This window comes from Vidua macroura, chromosome 1 (genome assembly GCF_024509145.1).
Source record: "Vidua macroura isolate BioBank_ID:100142 chromosome 1, ASM2450914v1, whole genome shotgun sequence".
NCBI classification, from domain to species: Eukaryota; Metazoa; Chordata; class Aves; order Passeriformes; family Viduidae; genus Vidua; species Vidua macroura.
Genome location: NC_071571.1, coordinates 111,522,131 through 111,542,791, shown reverse-complemented (window position 1 = coordinate 111,542,791; position 20,661 = coordinate 111,522,131). Strand labels below are relative to the sequence as shown.

Here is a 20,661-nt window from a genome sequence, read left to right as displayed (position 1 = left end):
CTGACCTCAGTCTTCCATATGAAGTATTCATGGTCTTGAGAATATTTTTTGAAGAAAATTGCTAAGCATATTGCTGTGAGCTGCCAATACAACAGCATGGTGATTGCTGCAGAATCTCGTCAGTGTTCTGGCCTTACAAGATCCTTGCAATGTGTTGCCAGCTGTATGCAGTCCTCACAGATGATAGTGTGCTTCTCACTGTGGCAGCCAGATTGTCACCAGCCTAATCTCATTCATGAGCAGCTATTTATGTAAGTGATCAGACAGAGTCAGGCAAGTCATGTGGATGACCATTTATCTACGTCTGCAAGGGATTCGATCTGGCCACATGCTGATTGAAGCATAAAATGTGAAAATAGCTGTCTAGAGAACATAAGTTGGATTTTCTGTGATAAAAATTGCAAGTGTGCATATTGCCATGAAGTCCACTACGGCAGCTGGAGTTGGGGGGAGGCACAGGAGATGAGTCTTCTGCCTGATCACCATTGTCAGATCCCAGGGCAGGGTTTGGGGTGCAAGTGGCTCGCACTGTTGGAATATGCCCCTGGAGGGTAATTTTCTGCTGGCAGTGGACTTGCCCCTCATGTCCTGTAAGTGGGGTCCGTGATACATAAATATAAATTGCTGTGGTTCCTGTCAAAGCGGCTGGTAACAGAACAGTTATTGCTTATTTCTGCTGCTTGCACTCAGCTGAGAGCAGATCCTACTACTCTGCATTTGTTTCTACAAACCTGTGAAACATCTCTGTCAGCCAGTCTGAAGCTTCTTTTCTTTCCCTTTGCTGTCTGCAGGTCCAACAGATCTCAGTATGAAGAGGCAGTTAGGAACCAGCTCTGGATCCTCCAGTAGTTCCAGCTCCAGACCCCAGCTGAGTCCGACTGAAATAAACGCAGTGAGGCAGCTTGTGGCAGGGTACCGAGAATCAGCCGCGTTTTTATTGCGCTCTGCAGATGAACTGGAAAACCTTATTTTGCAGCAGAACTGAGTCATGTGACCTTCACACCGGCCTGGTCCTATCTCAGAATTTCCACTAATGACATTTTGATTTCCCAGAGCACACACTTCAGTTACTGCACAGTCTTTTAGGAGAGTTAATTACCATAATGCCACACTGTTCTTGATCCATAAAGTGATGTGTTAAGGTGCTTCAAGTGAACTTCGACCTCTGGTGTTTCCGAGGTACTTTACTGTGTCCAGGCTATTGCTTTTGTTTTAGTGTGTCAGCATAAATATCGAAAAAGTGGCTAGAAATTAACTCATTCTAACAAGTGGAGGAAACAGAAGATGCTGTGATGGTTTTTTAAAACAAGTGGTTCAAGATCCAAGTGCAATATTAGTGGAATGTGATACTGACTCATTGGACTTAAAGCTGCAGTATATGGCAAAACATTGCCAAATGTCCTGTTGCTACAGGGCACAATTGCAATTAAAAGGATCTTGTATTTTAAAAAAATGTAATTTTTATAAAAAATGAAACAAAAGATTTTTGTTTTCATTCAAGATTTTTCATTTTTACTTTGGTAAACTTTTTCACTGGTCCTGAAAATGTTTTGAGGAGCTATTTTAAGTCCCCCCTTCCTCTCTTGAAACCCTGGCTGTGCCCTTCTCCCCAACTTCATATTCTTTCTACAATGAGTAACTCTTGATGCTGGATAATTTCCTCCCCTGTGTACTGTAAATTGTCATCTATGGAATACCTTCCAAAGGAAGTATGCATTTCCTGCATTCATGCCATTCTCAACTCCATTCTGTAATATATTGCAGCTTTATTAGTGATTAATAAAGAGTTGAGCGTTTTTTTAAAAAGACATATCGTTGAGAAAAAAAAAAAGATGATTTGATTTCTTATGGTGAGCTCATCTGACTCCATGATCACTGCTGCTGTCTTATACAAGTCCCTCTAGTTGTGATTGGATGTAGATGATGAATGTTAAGAGGTTGCAAGTGACAATCTGAAAATTTGCACTCTTGTGTGTATTTATTTTTTTTTCCTTAATTTAAACAAAATTCTTACTAAGGAAGGTCATTGACACTTCTGGTATAATTTGTATAATTCCCAGGCCTAGCTAAAACCTGTATAAAACTGTAAGTGGATGCAGCTGCAACTATAATAAAACTCTTCTCTCCCCTTCCCCACTCTTCCCAACCCCTCTATTTCTTATTTTATAATATTGATTACACATTAATGGTGTTTTCTTTGTGCACTATGGCAGGCTTCTTTTTAAGTATATAGAAAAAAGGTACTTTAGTTTATGCTTATTGTACTATCTGTTCTGTTGTTTAGCTTTTGTTGAATAACAAGTTTCTTGTGCATTCCTAAATTTGCCTTATTTCATGTATAAAATTTTATGTAATTCCGTTTTTGACAATGAGTTTAAGGCATCAGTGATATTTTATATCTACTTGTTACATATAGTTTTCCAAGTAATGACTGTGATTGTGACCAAGTAATGTGCACTTTTTCTTGTAACTGTGGACATTGCTATGCTTTTTTTTTTCTCTAGTGTTTCTAGAATTACTGTTGCTTACAGTTATGTAAAAGAAAACGAACTTTTGTGATACTGTTGGTGAATATTAATGTGAAAAAGCCTATGAAATATGAGTATTTTGGAGGTACATAGATACACAAACATCTCTAAGTTGTGGACTCATGTTCACATATTTAAATGAGAATTCAAAACCTGAGGGCTGGAATCATTTCCTCTGTTTTGTTTGGGTAAATAAACAGATTTCTGTGTTTAAATACATGATTGTGAAACATTATAACATTTAAATCGAATAGCATTTAAAGCTATAACTATTATGGTCTTTAAACAGGGAAAACGGCCTTCCAGTCCAATTCATGCAGCTCCTCAAACATCATTTCTCAATATTGCTTAGTAAATCCAGTAGGATTGAGTAACTAGCATATATAATTTAAAGTTGTCTTGAGGGCACACCATTTTGCCACTCTATATTTGTTCTTAAAAAACTATTGGATGTCTTTTTAGAGGCCTCTGTTCTTGGATATGAGAATATTGTTGCAAATCCTTGCCAGTTGTTACCCATCACTTGGGAGGTGCATTTGTTTCTAACATCATCTCCCCGTGCCCCTGAAAGCCTACAGTTCATCTCCACCCTAGATGTGGGGCTGCATCAGCTTTTGTCTCACCAAGAATTCAAAAGCCCCTTTAGACCCAGGCCTTTTTCCTTCAAATATCTACACTCTCTCCTGTTTCCTCCATGCCAGGACGGGATGAAGCAGGTACCTCATGCCAGGTCACTATGTTGTCCTCACTCAAAAAAAGCTCTGGCATACATCTTCCACAGATAAGAGTGGCAAATATGCCTAGGTTTCCAAGTTTCCTTGGTCCTGCTGTGCAGGGCAGTGTGCCTCACACTGCCAACTAAACAGCAACCAGCAGTTTGTCCAAGAGGCTGTTTGCCAGCCAGGAGTCCTTCTCAGCTGAGTAGCCTCACCATTCTTCAAGCTCTTTTGCTAAATCCAGGTAAGGACAAGAAGCTAGAGGACAAGGAGGTAAGAAATTTAATTCAGTTTTCTGTCCTCTCACTCCTCTTTCTTCTCCCTCAATTACTCCTTCTCTTGAGGGAGAAGCAGGAAAGTTTGGGGTCACCATACAACCTTCAAGGCCCTTGACTAGTTTCCCCTTTTTCCAGCTCCATTCCCAGCCTACTTTGATAGTTCACTGTGCCTTCTACACTATGTCTTCTACACACATCCTTTTCTTCTGGATGCCTCCTCTGGAATATTTAGGGTCTCATTCAATCATAGAAGCAATTGATGTCCTCTAAAGCTTTATACAGATACTTAACAGTAACTGTGTCCTCAATTGGTTTGTCTATACCAAATTCCATCAGACAGATAGGAGTTTTTATTCTAGAGCTGTTTCTACCCCTAAGTACTGGGTTTATTAATTTCTTCTTTGGAACAATCACAGATTCAATTATAGTTTTAATTTCCTTTTCTAAGAGATACTGAAATTCAGACCCATCCTGTGAAGGAGAGACCATAAACCTCTGTCCATATTTGTGTGTGAATATCTAGATCCAAGCATTGCAACTAACTTTGTCATCTTGAATCCAGGTCTCAGAGCCACCTACTTTGTGTCTGCTTTGAACCTTCTAAGGCAGTAAAAGCACAAGGCAGAACATCTTGCTCAGGCACCCAGTGACAACCTCAGGGTTATTTTTTTCTCTCATCAACAACTTCTGTAACAAAGGCCTCGTTACCTCAGCCTAAATATTGCTGTTAGGGTAAGGCCAGTTTCTACCAGCATGGCTGTGTCCTCTGAGTATGACTGCTTAGGGCTGCCTTCAGGAAAGCATTCCCCTTATATCCAACATCTTTATGAAACTAGTGCTTCAAGTTTGGTGGATGTCTCACTAAAGAACTTGATCAGTGCAGACTGGCAGGTGCTGGTCCTTCTTGAGACAGCCTCATATCTTGCCAGCTATCCTGGAGTTTCTTTGTGACTGGTCCTGTCAGACCGCTAGTCTTCAAGGGACTGCTGGGCAGGGAGGGATGATGGGAAAGCATCATGATGTCCATAAACTTCCCTACAGAGTTAAGTACCAAACCTGACCATAGTCTGAGTGTGTTGAGCCTCTTTAGGCTTACATACACACTGGGAATACAAGTCACTAATCCATTCTTCTCTGCCTGATTTCCAGAGTAGTTTTCATGGACAGCTGCGGGTCATATCTTTAGATGCTACTTTGGGTTGTGAGAGTGGACAATCTGGCTAGCTTATCAGATTGGTTTACTACTTTCAATGCCTGCTGGGAAACTGAAGTCAGAACACAAGTAAAGAGATCTGGAGTCAAATGTTTTTTATCCACATTGGCACCTTGTTTCCTGTCATTGAAGGATGACACCATTATACCAGAGCCATGGTCAGTATCAGAAGCTACAAGAGAGTATACAGAGGTAATCAAGTATTTGACAGTTCTAAAGCTGCCCATCCTCTACAGAGAACAAATTTTCTGGATGAGGGACAGCAGGTGACCATGTATGTGAATGTATGTGACTGTGGCTATAAAACTAAGTGGAAAACAGAGTTATACTAAAGTGACTGGATATTCTTGCTATAATAGCCTGAGTCACTGCTGAATACAGTGTAGGTGGAGGTAGGTTTTGTTGGTAAAACTCCATTGAAAATGAGGAGTAATTTCATTTCTTCGAAGTGCCTAGCACTGTGTTAGAAGACTCCCCGTAAATTTGTTGAAGCTCCTCTGAATCTGGCTTTGAAAGGCTTGTGAGGCATTCATAAGGAGGGCATGTTTTAATTTGTAAAGAAAAGCTGATCCTGATAGATCCTGAAGTCAGGATCTAGTCTGGGCTCCACCCACTATTGAAAAACACCAGCATGTGAAAAAGAATTGTGAAATAATGGGAGAAATAAAACAATGTCATAGAGGTGGTTACTGAATTAAGTACATAAGAATATAAAATGTCTGTGCTGGACAAGATCAGTCATTCACAGCCTTGTAGTCTGCCTCTGAATAATGTGTAAAACAGATAAAGATGTACTAGATATAGCAGGCCAGAAGACTAGAGCAAGCCTATAGCAAGGATTTCTAAATGCACATCCATGGCCGACAACAGCTTGAGGATGTGGTGGGCTGTCCCTGGCTGGCAGGTAAGTCCCCACCCACTCCCTTCCCACAGTGGCAGCGGGAAAAAAGCCAAAGAGAAAAAGCAAGAGAAAAAACTGGGTCAAGCTGAGTAAGTGAAGAATGAAAAAGAAAAAAGAGATGCAGAGGTAATCCTTCATGACTTCCCACCAAGAGATGTGACACCCAGCCAATCCCCAGGCAATGGCTGCTTAGGACGTGTACCCCACCCCAATTCCCCCTACTTCTTTTTGGCTGAGAATGATGTCATGTGACATATCATTAAAAAATATCAAGCAAAAAGAGAAATGAGTTGCTTGAGACCATGCAGCCTGTGAATGCCTGGGTCTATTGACCCCTTTCCATGGTCAGGACTAAATCAATTGTTGTACAACAGGGTCCAGAAATGTTTTTTTACCTCTACTCAAATTACCTGCTAAAATCTCTTTTTCACTACTGAACAAAGGAGCACAAAGGAGCTGGAAAGGCTGTAAAATTACTGACTGCTTTGTGAATAGAAACTTTATGTTGTGCCACATAATTCAGTTAATTTCCCTGAGTCTGGATAAAGATATTCTATGCAAAACTATTTGCTCCTTTTTCTGATGAGGTCTGGAAACTCAGTGTAAAAGTTCTAATTATGGTGACTGTATATATAAAACTTTTTTGTAAGTATATCTTTGCTGTAGTTAGCCAGCTATAGTGTAAGGAGAGCTGGGAAAAGGATCCAGCACACAGATAGGTTTGTCTTCCTTTTCTTGACTTAGCAGGGAGGTAAATTACAATAGTTAATTAAAAAGAAGAAGTGTTACTGAATTTTCAAGATTTTCTAGAAAAGAACTTAAAGTTTTTCCTAATGCTCTCCTGGAAACTTATATTGGATAATTTTCCCTTTTTTCCTGTGAGGCTGCTGTTTTGTTATTTTAGGGTTGCTAATCAGTTCTTGGTGCTGTTTCTTTTCACGCTCACTCATAGCACAGTGAAGTACTCATAGCAGGAAAAGCAGCAGGAAAAAATGGAAAAATAGGAGGGATAAATATTCTTAATATTTCCAACGTGTCTCTGTTTAACTGTTTTAAATTAATTTTATTTGTGGTTCCCAGATCACAGTGCTTTAGCACCACAAGCTTGACCTATTTATTTCCTCTTGTATTTTGTAGGAGAAATAGCTTCTAGCTGAGAAAAGCTCTTACTGCCCTAGCCAGCAGGCAGCCTTAACAATGTTCATTTGCTGCACCTGATGTTTGAAAATTGCAGGCTACAAGACATGCTTAACTCACAATGCCATTCTCTAATAATTAGAGGCACAGGCCATTTTTTAATGTCTCTGTCCAATCTAATTATACTTTATTAATGCATATATTAATTGATTTAAACTATAAATAACAATAGAAATAAAATTAGGGATTTAATATAAATCCTTAATATCTAGCATAGAGTTGGAAAATTTGTCTCAGTGCTAAAGTATAAAATCATATGATTTCTCCTTTTAAAAAATTGCTATCAGTATTGTTTGTTTACAGTATATGGAGTCCAGATTTCTTCTGCTGTTGAGGGGAAATCTCTATGGCATAAATCCACTCTCTTGTTTGGACTCAGATGTCAAGAAGACAGCATACCCCATTAAGTCTCCCTGCCATTCATAATACTACTGCCTTACAAACAATAATGATACAAGGGCTTGAAATCATGGTCAATTAAAAAACTACCACGTGGTTATTGACTAAAGTTTAATGGTTCATACACTAAATCATTTACATTCTGAGAGAGTCATGTAATCAAATAATGGTTTGGGTTGGGGGCAGACTTCAAAGCTCATCTAGTCCAACCTCTCTCTATGGGTAGGGACAACTTTCAAAGCCCCATCCAACTAGGCCTTGAACATTTCCAGAGATGGGGCATCCACAGCTTCTCAGGGTAATCTGTTGCAGTGCCTTACTATCTTCATTGTAAAAAATGTCTTCCTTACATTCCATATAAATTTAGCCTCTTTCAGTTTAAAATCATTGCCCTCATTGCCCCTTGCCCTGTCACTGCAGATTTTGGTCAAAAATCACTTTCTGTCCTTATGTATCAAGAGGCTGCTCTGGCTGCATCAGAGCCTTCTTTTCTCCAGGCTGAATAACTCCAACTCCCTAAACATTTCCTCATAAGGGGGGTGCTCGAGCCCTCTGACCATTTTTTGTGGCCCTCCTCTGGACCTGCTCCAGCAGATCCATATGTTCCTTGTGTGGGGAACTCCAGAGGAGGCCACAATTTTCATTAGGCATGCAAGGACGTGCTTGTCTTTCTGGCCTGCAAGCACACATTGCTGGCTTGTGTCCAGTTTTTTATCCACCAATATTACCTTGTCCAATATAAGTCCTTCTCCAGTCCCAATTCATCCATTCTCCATTCTTTATTGATATTGAGGGTTGCTCTGACCCAGGTGCAGAACATTCCACTTGACCTTTTTGAGCATGATGAGGTTCACATTGGTCCACTCCACAAGCCTGCTAAGTTCCTTCTGGATGGCATCCCAGAGGATCCAATCTCTTGGCTCATTAATAGCACAGGAGAGGGCTGTTACGAGCTCTGTATGATGCTACAGAAAACCTCTCACTCCCAGTGGCCTTTTGGCTGAGCGCTGCATTCCCTGTATTTTGGGCTGACAAGGTTTTGGAAAATCTCTGTGGAATGATACAGCTTAGGTATAAGTGTCACTGTCACTGGGACTTCAGGCTGATATTTTAGAACTCGAAAGAGAATTCCACTGCCAAGAAACTGAGAGAGAAATGTGGTTACTAGCTGTCTCTCTGTACATTGTGCTAAGATGGTACATTTTTAGGATGTAAAGCAGTGAAAATTTATCTTCTTTGCTTAAAAAGGGCCATCTGCCCATCCTCATCACTATAAAAGGACACTTTTTTATTTTATTCTGTAGGGGAAAATGAGAACACTAACAAGGATACTGAATTCTATTAGGCTTCTCTTTCTCCCCACCAATAAGAGGATGTCATTGTAATGGTAATACAGTGTGAATGTCAAAATATGATGACAGAGATCAGTAGGCGTTGGGTGCCTGGATGAGCACCAGGCCCTGAAAGGACTCTGCAGACTGAAGTTACTTGAGTCAAGACTCAACTTGACACATTTTGAGAGGGCACACTTTTTGTTCACTAAATTTAAATTCATGAACTATCAGAAACAGCTACCTACAAATTATGCAGATCTTGTCCCAGGCTGTGAATAAAAGTTATTGGGGCCACTCCTGAGTGGGAAAAAGAATGGAACCCATTCAACAGAGAGCAGATCTCATGCTAAGACCTTTGAAAATCTTTATAAAAATGAGAAGCATTCACCTCAGTCATAGCTTCAGGATTTGGCAAATGTCACAAAGAGTGTGCAATTGCCTACCACTCAGCCAGTTCCTGAGCAGTGGTCCTGGCCAGCTGTCCCTCTTTTCCCTCCCTCAGGTTATATATGTAGCCATTTGGTGTGTGCTACCCCTCTGGCCAGCTGGGGTCGGCTGTCCTGCTTCTTGTGTCCCCCAGCCTGCTCCCTGGTGGGGTGGGATGAGAGGCTGAAGGATCCCTGGCTATAACAAAGCAACAATAGAACACCAGTGTGTTATCAACATTGTTCTCTTTCTAAATCCAAGCACAGCACTGCACCCGCTACTGGGAAGAAAATTAAATCTATCCCAGCCAAAAGCAGGACAGTTGATAACATATTTTTAATTATAATAGCTCTTCCAGCAATCACAGCTGAGCTGAGAGGCTTGCACCAAGTACTCTGACCATAAGTTGCTTTCTAGAAGGCTGACAGCTCTAGGATGCAGGTAAAAAGCTCATTCATTACTGATTGAGACTCCTCCATTTCAAAAAAGTGTAAACATTTGGTTTGGGAGCAACAGAGTCTGTGTTCATCCACTGAAACCTGATAGCTAATTTGGTATGTTCACTTGTAAAATTTAGTTGCCAAGTAGTAGATCCAGCTTGAATGCTAAGAAATGGTAAACTACTGAAGTGGGCTAGTTGTGACAAGCAGGCTTACTGTGGTAGCTTTGCTTCATGAATATTTCACTGTTGTTGAATTCAGCAGAGACCAGACTTCTTCCCAAAGTATTTTGAGATACCAAAATAATGTAGTGATCTTGTCTCATTTCCTTCAAGAGTGACAGTATGACATGCTGGAGGTGTGCTGTGTAAAACCCACACTTGTCAAAGAGGTTGTATTACCAATTAAGAAGTTTTGGTTGTGTTCTGCAGATGGCAGTGCTTATCAGCCAACGCTCAAGTAAGACTTGGGTGATCAGCCCCTCCAGGTCAGAGGTCCAGAAGGGTTTTTCTGTGGGTGTTGGTGAGTCTGACTAAAAAATTCCATCAAGTCTTGCCTGACTAGAAGTCACTCACAGGCTCTTTGTGGTTAACCCTGTACCACGGTACCTTCCTAACCTCCGTGCTGTGTTTGTTCTTACACTCCCTCTTACAACCCTCATTTACAGGGTTGGAGTTTTCACTAAAACGAAGTGCATATTCTTAAATATTTTTTCCTTCCATCTGTGCTGAGGAATCCTTTTAATGAGCCTCCATTTATTTTTTTGTATTAACCCTTCAAGAATCTAGACATTTAGTTGTAAACTTAAATGTCTTAAAAACAGAAGAATAGCTTAAAAATATGGATTGCAAAAATAATTTTAAAACACCCAGAATACATTTGCATGATTCCTGATGCTTAGAGAAAGAACTTTGCTGAGAACCTGAAGCAAAGGTAGACAAAGGAAGCTTTAGATATTTCTAATAAGACTTTGAACTTCAGGTTTTATTCTCTCACTGAATAGCAACAGGCCCTTTCATGTGATGTGATGGGGGTGGGTTTGGTTTTTTTTTTTTTTGAAACCTTTAAAGGGCTAAAATAAATAAATTAAAAAAAACCCCAAACTAACCAACCAACAAAAAAAATCTCCTCACAACTTTTAACAGATGTCTTTGTTGGGAGCAGGAGAAGTGCTCAGGAGAAGTCATCAGGCCAGCAATCAGATCAAACTTTAAAACACTGCTACTTTATTCTTAAAATGCAGCATGCCTGTGCAGGCAAAACCTTGAAAAAACCAAACACCCTGTCTGGCATTAGCACCAACTCGCCATTGGAAAGGTGAGAGAAAACTCATGTCACACTGTAATTTGTAGCAGTTCTGAATGGATGTGATCCTCGTTAGCACAGGCACCTGACTGACTATCTGGCATATCACAGTTCCTTTTAATTGATTTCCCACAGTAGACATCCTTTTTTTTTTCCCCAGAAGGAAGAAACCAAAGCCGTCACAAAAATGGACATGGCTGAGAGCTGTGCTTTGATGTGTGTGACAAAAATATCTAAATGGATTGCTCTTAGACATAGCAAATGTGTGTGGCATTTGTTTTGAATCTCTTTCTTCAAAGGAGAGGTTATCATTAATTTCTTTAGAGAACGTCACTCGTCAGTCACTTACCCACCCCATTATTAGTGTGTCCTACTGAGGGGCAGGTACCATTCTTGGAAGGAGAGAAACTGGTGCATTCCACAGGCAACAAAAAGAAATTTTGGGGGAATAACAGAGGTTTTCATTTGCAGCACATTCAAAACAAGGAGAGTAATATCTGTGTGGCGGCATCTAGAAAAATTAACCACCCTTTTAACCACTGGCATCCAATGATTTAAATAAAATTCTGTAATTTTTAGTTTTTATTTAATCACTTTATCTCCCGCTCCACCAAGAATTTTCACAGGTTGCTGTAGCATGACACCTACTGGTAGAGATAACCAAAATAAATAGATGCAGCTCCTTCTGAATGATGAATAAATGCATCTGCCAAGAATAGGATTTTTGTTTCCCATTGAAATGATTACTGATGTATGTCCATTCACATGGGCAGCACAATCACTGCAACTTGCAAAAGGAGAGGGTGTGTTCAGACACAGCAGTGTCTGCAAGGGGCAGCTGCAGTCTGGATCAGTGTGGCCTGGGGCAGTGTGGCATCCTTGGCTCCTGTGACCTGGAGTCCAGAAAAGCCACTTCATTTTAGCTTTGGCTGAAGGATTTTGTAAACAACACCACCCCTACCTGAAAGGCAGAGCTGCTGATTTAGCCCAAGCTTTGGAAAGCTCATCATGGACAAGCAGCTTCCACAGCCGTATCCTACAAGGGCTGCTGAAGTTAAGCCTGAGTTTCTTTCATTTGACATAATGTAACAGTTGATGGAGTTTGCTGAAGACACCAGGGGTGGACTGAATGTGATGTGAAGAGAAGCAGTAGAATCACGCTTTCAACCCTTTTATATGGTTATCGTCATCGGGGGGTTTTGGACTTACACACTTTCTCACCTTATATCATCTATTTCATCCACACAGAAAACAGATTTAGAGGAACTATAATCAGGTACTTACAGGTTGAAATTAAAATAACATGTTTTACCATATCACTCCATCAAAGGGTGCAGAAAAGGGTTTCTAAACCAAGCAACTTCCTGGCGTCTTCATAAAAAGCAGGGTATTTCCACTCCTCAGTGCTAACTCCATTGGACTGGTGTCTGACCTTTCCAACTCAGACCCATGCTCATACTTCTATTACCACCTGGAAAGTCACCTGCTTCCCTAGTGTATCCTGTTTCATTATTGAACAGACTTTCCCTATTTGACAGCACACCAGCAGTGCTTTCATGTCTCAGGATATGGTTTACCAGTGAGCTATTATCTAACTCTACTCAAGCTTTTGAGATTCAGTCTAGGTTTTCTCCTCTAAATAAATTACCACAACAATGTCACTTATCAAATTGTCATCCCTGTTAAGTTCTTCCATTGTGCATAAATCCATTTTCACACTGCACAAAGCAGAATCAAGAAGCTTTTCCATCAGTTTGCAAACTGTATGTCTGGCCAATGCTTCATAAATTCATTTATGTCACTCAAATATGAATGAGAGCTTAGGTATATGGAGAGAGAGAGAGGTGCAAAAGGTAGTAAGGATACCAGCATTTCTTATTTGTTCTTAGCACAGAAAAGGAACTTTTTTCCCTATTGCAGTTTCCAAAGCAGTAAAACAGATGGCACAGGTTCCCAGTGGGAAAAGTATGTTTGCTTTAACCATTTTTGAAAACTTCATTTGGAGATACCTAAGTACAGTATTTTTCACACGACTATCTCTTTAAAAGCTACAGTTTTATCTTGGACACATTCAGTTGGATTTCACCTTTTTGCATTAGCTAGAAAGGTGTATTTTTGCAATAACTAGAAAGACTTCTAAGCAGATATCCCACAGCTTTGTCAGGGAGGAAAGTGCAGATCTGATTTTTTGGTTATATCCCTTTTGCTACAACCACATTGTCTCACTAGTTTGTGCACAAGAACAACTTCCTTCACTTGTATTTTCTTTTTGCAAATGAGGCCTTGCTCGTGGTTGCTCCTTTAAACAGTAAATTACCTCTCACCTGAGATAAGACAGCAGCAGAAGCCTTCTTGTTAGATCAACCTCTCCTGAGACCTGTAGCTGATGTATTTGCTGTGCATCACAGACAACAGAGGCTGAAACAGGAAATTTGTCACCTAAATTTGCAGAAAGACATTAGGTTTTTTTCCATTAATTTACAGCAGATAAGGTGATATCTAAGACATGTTTTTCCTTGGGAAAAAAAGCTTAATTGGCTAATTATAGCTGCAACTCTACTTCCACTATGATCTTTCCTCCTGGGTAAAATTTTGTGCCAGTTCACACAGACAAGTTAGTTAAAAGGCAGTACCTCTCACAGAGCTGGCTTATCAGCTGTTTTGTGGTTATGAGGGATCCCTTCCCAATCCCATCCTCTATAGTAGTGCTATTTTCAACGTCAAAGGATGGCATGCAAGTTCAATGAACTGCCCATTCAACACCATCCACACCCCCATGCACTGGCATTGCACCCCTCAGCCTTAGCAGAAAAGACACCTGCCACTTTGGATGTCCTGAAGGTCTTCTGAGCATGGAGCAAAGCACCTGCCTGGACTTAGGCATGGAAACAAATCCAGGTATAGACAAACATGAGGGGGAAAAAAAAGAAAAATAAGGAAACTAATTCAATTTACACATCTACCTTTAACTCTGTGTAAAGACCATGTAGGCTGCATTTATACTTGATTCATTAATCCTTCCTTTTTCTGTTGGGGTTTTCCCAGATTGATGACTTAGTAGCCCAAATCCAACCAAATACATACTATTACTGTAGTCCCCTTTCCCACCCTTTCCCCCATGTCTGGGGCAAGAGGGAAGGGAACTTAGGAGGAGGCTCAGTTCTGCACTCCCAAACTCAGAACATCCCCACCTGCTTATGGAAACTTTACTCTTAGGGATTCCAGGCTCCTGATACAGCAAACAATTTTTCACCTCTGTTCAGGCAATGAAAACCTTAAGCCTATCCTGAACACACGAAATCTGGTGTTTCTTTTCTTCATGTGCCATTGTGTGTGTAAGAGGAAAGAGTGTGGATCAACAGCTGCCTTTAGTCACCGCAGTCAATCGGCTTAAGAATGTAATCATCTAGAAAAAGGAAGGGAGGCTAAACCGCTGTCACTTGCTGCTAATAAAAGTTACAGCATTAAGCAACAGCAGGAGACAGGCCTTTGTTCACTCCAAGTCTGGCTCTCTGTGTGCCTTACACTGTGGCAACACCCTACACTGAGAAAGGGTCTTACAATGCAATAAACTTGGAGGAGACATTTCTTCAATGTGCTACTTACTCTGCCATTCATCTCCAGTCTCCCTGCTACTTTGCTGAATATTAATGCTCAAATAAAACTTCCCCATCCTCCACCATCTAATTCTGCATTGTTAGGCACAATCCAGTGGTTTTGTTTCGTAGATTTTCAGGGGATTTCTTTTTTACATAGCAGCTGGTTGGGTTTGGCACAGTAATTACTGTTGTGTCATGCATTCAGCTAAATGGCTACACTACAGGACAAAGCAGACAGGCTGTGAGGCAGCAAGTCCTTACTTAAACAAAAGAGAGCTTTGAAAAATAGTAATATTGGCCAGGAAAATATTAAGAAAATATTTGCAACCAAGTATGGGCTCAGTTACTTGACAGACACCATATTTTAACCTGCCTACCCCTTTGAATATATTATCTCTCTTAGCTTATTTGGGATTGTGGGGTTGAGGGGGTAGTTAGTGGAGTGTAATTCTCACAAAGTGAGCAGTAGGAAGGATGGTGGAGTCCTGTTGACCCAAAGAAGAGATGAACATTAATTCAGACTTCTGCATTGTCCAGTGTTGTTAAGGACTGATATGGGAAATACCTTGGAGGAAGAACTTACCTGATGTTCAGATCTTTGTGTCCTTTCTGAGACCATGCCCACTATGAACTGCAAGAAGGGCGTAAAATCATTTCAGCTAGACAGACCCTGAAGACTTACCAGGAAGCAATTCCTTGTTTCAGTATTGCTAATATTCTGGGATGAAGGAAGAAAATCAAGGCTAAGGCAACTGATCAAGCCATGATAAAAAGAAAAGTTCATTATCTAGGTACAAGACATGAAAAACTGAACCTAACATCCTAACCAAAACAACAATCTGGTTGATCTTCTGGCTATTGCTAGTTGTTTCTATGAGGAATCCGAAATCTCATGGGTTTTCTATATACTTTACAAACTAGGTAAATATGAAAATGTAGCTATAGCTGTCTACATCATAGAAATTATGATTACACTGAAGCTCTTGAACTGGGAGCAAAAAAGGCTGACCTTCCAATACAGGATTATAAAAAAGGAAGTGTATTTTAGCCTGTCAGTGGACAAAGTAAGTTTCTGAGACTTTCATTTACCATTTATGTTTCTTTTTTTTCTCTTATAGTATTGTGTAACATCAGCAGTATTTGGAGAGCTTGGGATGACAATCTATGAAGATTCATTTAAGCATTTTTTCCTCTGAACCAGCTCCTGTACTCCACTCTGCATACACTGCACTTGGGATTACTGCAGGCATCTAACAAGTGCTTAATGTAAGCCCTCATTAAGTGTATCCAAGATGTTGGGACCAGCCCCCTGACAGAAAGCTAAATGTGACATTTCAGATAATGTCAGACACTTACAGCACATTTTGCTGCCCTTCATGATGAGAAACTCTTCTCTGTGTGGGTCAGAAACCACAGCATGCCTTGAATGCTCAAAGGGTGATTCAAAAACAGCAACCAAAACTTCTAGCTTGAGTCATTGCTCTCCATTCAGTGCTGACCAGGTTAACACTGCCAGAGGCCTATCCACCAGTGGAAAAAGACAGGCGAGGCACTGTGAGGACGTACTCCCCCATCTCCCAAAAGCTGGCCTTTATTTCCTGCACACCTGCTCAAGGAATAACTACCAGCAGTGGTGTCAATGGATGAATCTGGTCCCGATGACTGCATCTGACTCCTAGTGGATTCAGTGCAGATGGAAAACAGCACAATAGCCAAGGGCTGACCTGAGTAGAACATCCTCACTCCCTCACCATGGACCAGGTCAAGGTTTGACCAAAAGCCAGGTTTGGCAGGAACTAATTTCTGTAGTTGATACTCAGATAGGACTGTAAGTCATTGGCCTACTCCACAAACTGTGGACAGCCAGGGGACTGTTGAGCTCTCCTGCACAGCTGTAGGCTGCACTCCAGGATCTCCCTTTGAGCAGGGATGCTTCTCAAGGTTACTCCTCAAGACTGAGAGATTTCTTGGCACAATGGATTCTCAGTATTAATTCTCAGATTAATAGGTTACTAACATTTTAAATCTCAGCTAAGTGATATAAAGGATGGATTGTGTCCACATAATAATTTACCTATAAACCATTGGTCAAATATGGGTCTAAGTCTGGATCCAGCTGCACCTAAACTCCCTTCTGAAAAGGAATTTAGAATAAAAGGGTGTCGTTTTTGAACCTCATGACTCAATGGGAGGCTCTCCCTGACAGTTTTGTCTGGCCCTGCCCTTCATGCAGTAAATAACCAAGTGTACCTTGCCAACAAATCTTGTCAAGCCACTGCTGCATTTGCTATCAGACTTTGTGAAATTGCTGGTTTATATCAGTATAAAAATTGCTTCTTCTTTCTTATGAGTGAAGTGCATCACTCTATCCATAACAGGCACCCACAAATGGAGCCCATCCTATCAGGGACACAGCTGATGGCCCAGGGAAAGGGTAACAGCATCACAGTTTTCCTTGAGAAGTCTTGAGCTTTCTCACCTGAGCACTAAGTTGCTGAAGCCTTGCTGGGTAAGGTACATAAGCCAAGGGGCTCAGCAACAGTCAGAGGTGAGGCGTTGTTCTGTGCTGAAGTTTGGCACTTAGTCTGAGATTCTGAACTGGAAGTGACAGCCTGAGTCTGCAGAGCCATTCAAGGAAGGAAAGAAGAGCAGCCTTTAAGCCTGACAGTTATGTGCCTCCCCGGTGCAGTAATACCAGAATCATGTCATAGGAAGATTTAAATAGAAAGTGTTCCATTTAATGGGATTTTGGTCACAGTACTGTGGCTCTCTTTAGCAGCATAAAATGTACATTTGAAGCACTGCCTCTTTGCCATAAACTTCTGGCTCATTTTTCTCTGCTAGTGCTTTAATGGTGGGCAATTTTTTTTCAAAGGGAGGAATGTTCTGCAGCACCATAGATGATTCGATGGCTTAACATATTGCACTGCTGGCTGCTGGAGGCAAAATACTGCCTCTTCACTTTATCTGTGTTATATGCTAATTGATGTAATTGCAAGAAAAAGGAATTAATTATGGACTGTAGAGATAATTTCATTGAACAAGAACACTACACAAGACAAACAATATGGCATTCCTTCTTCAATTGAACATTTTTTTCATCTGGCTTGTATTTTCTGGCTTGTATCTTCTTCAAACCCCTTGTTACTCCACTCTGTTATCACTATACTGAAGAAGCTCAGGCTTTTTGTGTGAAACCTGAGATAGGGACAACAGATGAGGTGCAACAGATGACAGAGTAACTGCCAGAGAAGACGAGGAAGGGAAGGTTGATGAGAATGGATGAAGTAAAAGAGTGAGGGTATCTCTCTACATGTTTTGTCAAAGCATTCTTTGCTATCATGTGCCCCAGTTCCAAGTAGGAAATAGCACAATTCATGGAGGAGCTGCCCACTGAAACAATCATGTTTCTTCCATTCAACAACCTGCTCTCTTTTCTTAGGAAGGCAGCATACCCAAGAGTGGATACTGCTTTCAGCAGTACTGCAAGATTTTAATTTGAAAATTAATAGAAATACACAGTTCTTCTACTACCACCAATACAAAATTGTTATGTGTCACACTTCTTGATGGAGTCTCACCTTTTAGCTAGAGCTCCCTGGGGGCCCTTCCACCCCTCAGGCCAGTGCCCCACACAGAAACCCCCTCCTTGGGCTAGTCTTCATACTTAGAAGAAGAAATAAGTCTACATTACCCTACTCCACTCCACCGTTCTCCTTCAAGACTGGAACTCTATTTTCCTGCAGAAAACAGTTCCTTAGACCTGCTTACTTCTCTGTCCCCTCAGTGAGCCCAGCCAGTACCTTCTGAAGCCAAGGGCCTCAAGATGTCATAGCAGGTCTCCTCTCAACAACCTCCACAGCAACCATCAGCCACTGCCAACACACTCTTTTTGAAGACCATAAAACCAGTGCCTAGTTTCACTCTGAAAACTTTTCCTGATGCCACTATTATATCTGCACATCCTGCAAGCCTTTGCTAATGAACATTCCTGCCATGAACAAATAGTACATGTGTCAATGATAAAATGGTGATTTTAGTAGTTGTTACTACATGTTCAATATTTGCTGATAGATGTAACATATTTGAAATTTTTAAATACAGGAGGAGCAACTAAATGGGATTGGTATGCAAATAAGTTACAAAATGCAAATGTGATATGTAAATTGTACTATCTTTAGAAAAATTATGGAATTTCCCCATAAATTATACTTTGGAGAAATGCAGGAGTTTGTGGTTAAGGACAGAGAAAGTAATTCCCAGTTCCAAGTGGCCCATGTGGTCTGAAAAGTGCAGCTGCAGCCATGAGCTCCCACCTCAACTTTTCTTTTCCTCTGATTTTCAACATCTTGTTTTTCCTGCTCCTCATGTCCTGTCTGTCTCACTTTCCCTGCTTTCTCCTAGCCCACGGCCACCAAGGCCCCTGTAAATGATCTCCAGCTCACTGCTGCACACACACACAGCACAAAGCATGTCACCCACAGCCCATCAGTGAGACAGGTCAGGCTCCATGTGCTGGTCCACATGCAGGAGAAGGCATTTAGTCTGTAGTTCAGCATGGACCTGTAGGGTCCCATTTGACCTCACTTCTGTCTGTGGCTTACAGATAACCTCATCCTCTTAGTCGTTTTTGGTTTGCTCTCCTCTCTACTCCAGGGCATTCACCAACCATGTTGTAACACCTCTGCTGAACAGGTGAAAAGGCTGTCTCACCTTTCTTGGGAATTCTGAGCTACCACTTACTTGCACCCTCCAGCAGAACAGATGGGCCATTCTGTAAAGGCAGAGTTATCCCTTTATAGGCACAGTCGGTAGAAAAATAAAAAATCCTGTATTTGAGGGCACTTCTCCTCATATGAAGCTCCTTCTTCCTTGGTTTCTTGGTTCAAATGTCCTGTCCCTGCAAATGTTCACGGCCAGGTTGGATAGGCCTCTAAGCAATATGGTCTACTGAAAGCTGCCCTTGCCCACAGCAGGGATATTGGAGCTGGATAATCTTTGGGGTCCCTTTCAGCCCCAGCCATTCTCTGACTCCATGATTCTATGATGATTCTGCAACAAAGCTTTTTGCATGCTTGTGATGACCTACCCTAGGTACCTCCTCATCTCCCCACTGAAGTCCCAAAACCCTGTAATTGGCTCCAAGTCCTCTGGTGAAGGCTTGCCTGAAAATGGGGGTTCCAATAAGCCATGCATGGCTGAGCTGCATGTTCTTCATGTTGGTCAAGATTTTCCAGCTCTTCTTTGTGATCCGAAAGCCCCAACAGGTAACACGTGCCATTTCCAGTCGTGATATTGCTGAGTCTCTTTGCAGACTCTATTTTGCATATCTTGAAATTTTTGAACTCACTTCAGTGGGAGCAGTTTTGACCATCAGAAAACAGATAATTACACTAGGTGTATTTACTGATTCAAACATTTCCCTTCAGCAACATCTAGTTTACTTTCCAACAGCTTTCATTCAAGATATCCTTTGATAACTTTTCCTATTCTACTTTAATCTCCTTCCCCATTGACCTCTGTCATGCTTTGCTTTGATACAGTCATCTACATCCAAAGTTTTCTGTCCTGTTACCTGTTCCATTTTTGTCTTTTATCTCATGCCAGCAACTGCATTTCCTTGGCCTTTACACAGTTCACCTGACAGCTCTATTTCAGAATGCTACTTTGAACTTTATTTAAAGATAAAAAGTGAAACCAAGATATACAGCATTTGCTAACAGCATTTACTACTATGTGATACCTAATGTAACACACTTATTTTGCCCCTAAAGAAGAGCTACCAGAAATAGACCCCAGCATCCCACTGAATTGAGACTTTTTATGGGTTAGCATTCTTAATCCATCTTAATTTAGGTGTTGGGAAACACATTCTTCAGCTGAAATCCTGTCTCACTGCCCGTCTCCAATATACAGCAAATGAAGAGATCATGTGTTAGAGAGCAATTATACGCATGGCTTCTCTTGATCAATAATAAAAAAAAGTGATTAAAAAAACTTTCTAAGGTTTTAAATATTCTTTTTTAAACTCTAGAAATCTGAATTTCATGGGAATGTGTAGCAATCTGCACATAATCCTGTGATGGTCCTGCAAGTGCTACTTTAATCACAAATGGTGCATATTAACAAAGGTCCTCACCAGATGAAAGAGAATGTTAAAGAATAGTTGAAGCTTGATGGATTTAGTACAACCAACTTTGACTCGTTCTCAGATTGAGTCAAACAGCTTCCAGCTATATTTCTGCAAGAGAGGGAGGGGGAAATCCCAGATGACAGATGCCGTGCAGAGCAAAGCCCTCTCTAAAAGAAAAGAATAAATCATTTA

General features: G+C 41.0%; 1 protein-coding gene across 11 annotated transcripts in view; it reads left to right on the top strand.

Moving 5' to 3' along the window:
• NOL4 (nucleolar protein 4) overlaps nucleotides 1–2,745 on the top strand; it is a 188,680-nt gene extending 185,935 nt beyond the window's left edge. For all 11 annotated transcript variants that reach the window (XM_053989402.1, XM_053989410.1, XM_053989395.1 and 8 more), the window contains one exon: nucleotides 792–2,745. In XM_053989402.1, coding sequence (XP_053845377.1) covers nucleotides 792–985 — 194 coding nt within the window. In that variant the 3' untranslated portion in view covers nucleotides 986–2,745. The remainder of the gene's footprint in view (nucleotides 1–791) is intronic.
• Nucleotides 2,746–20,661: the final 17,916 nt, after the last annotated feature.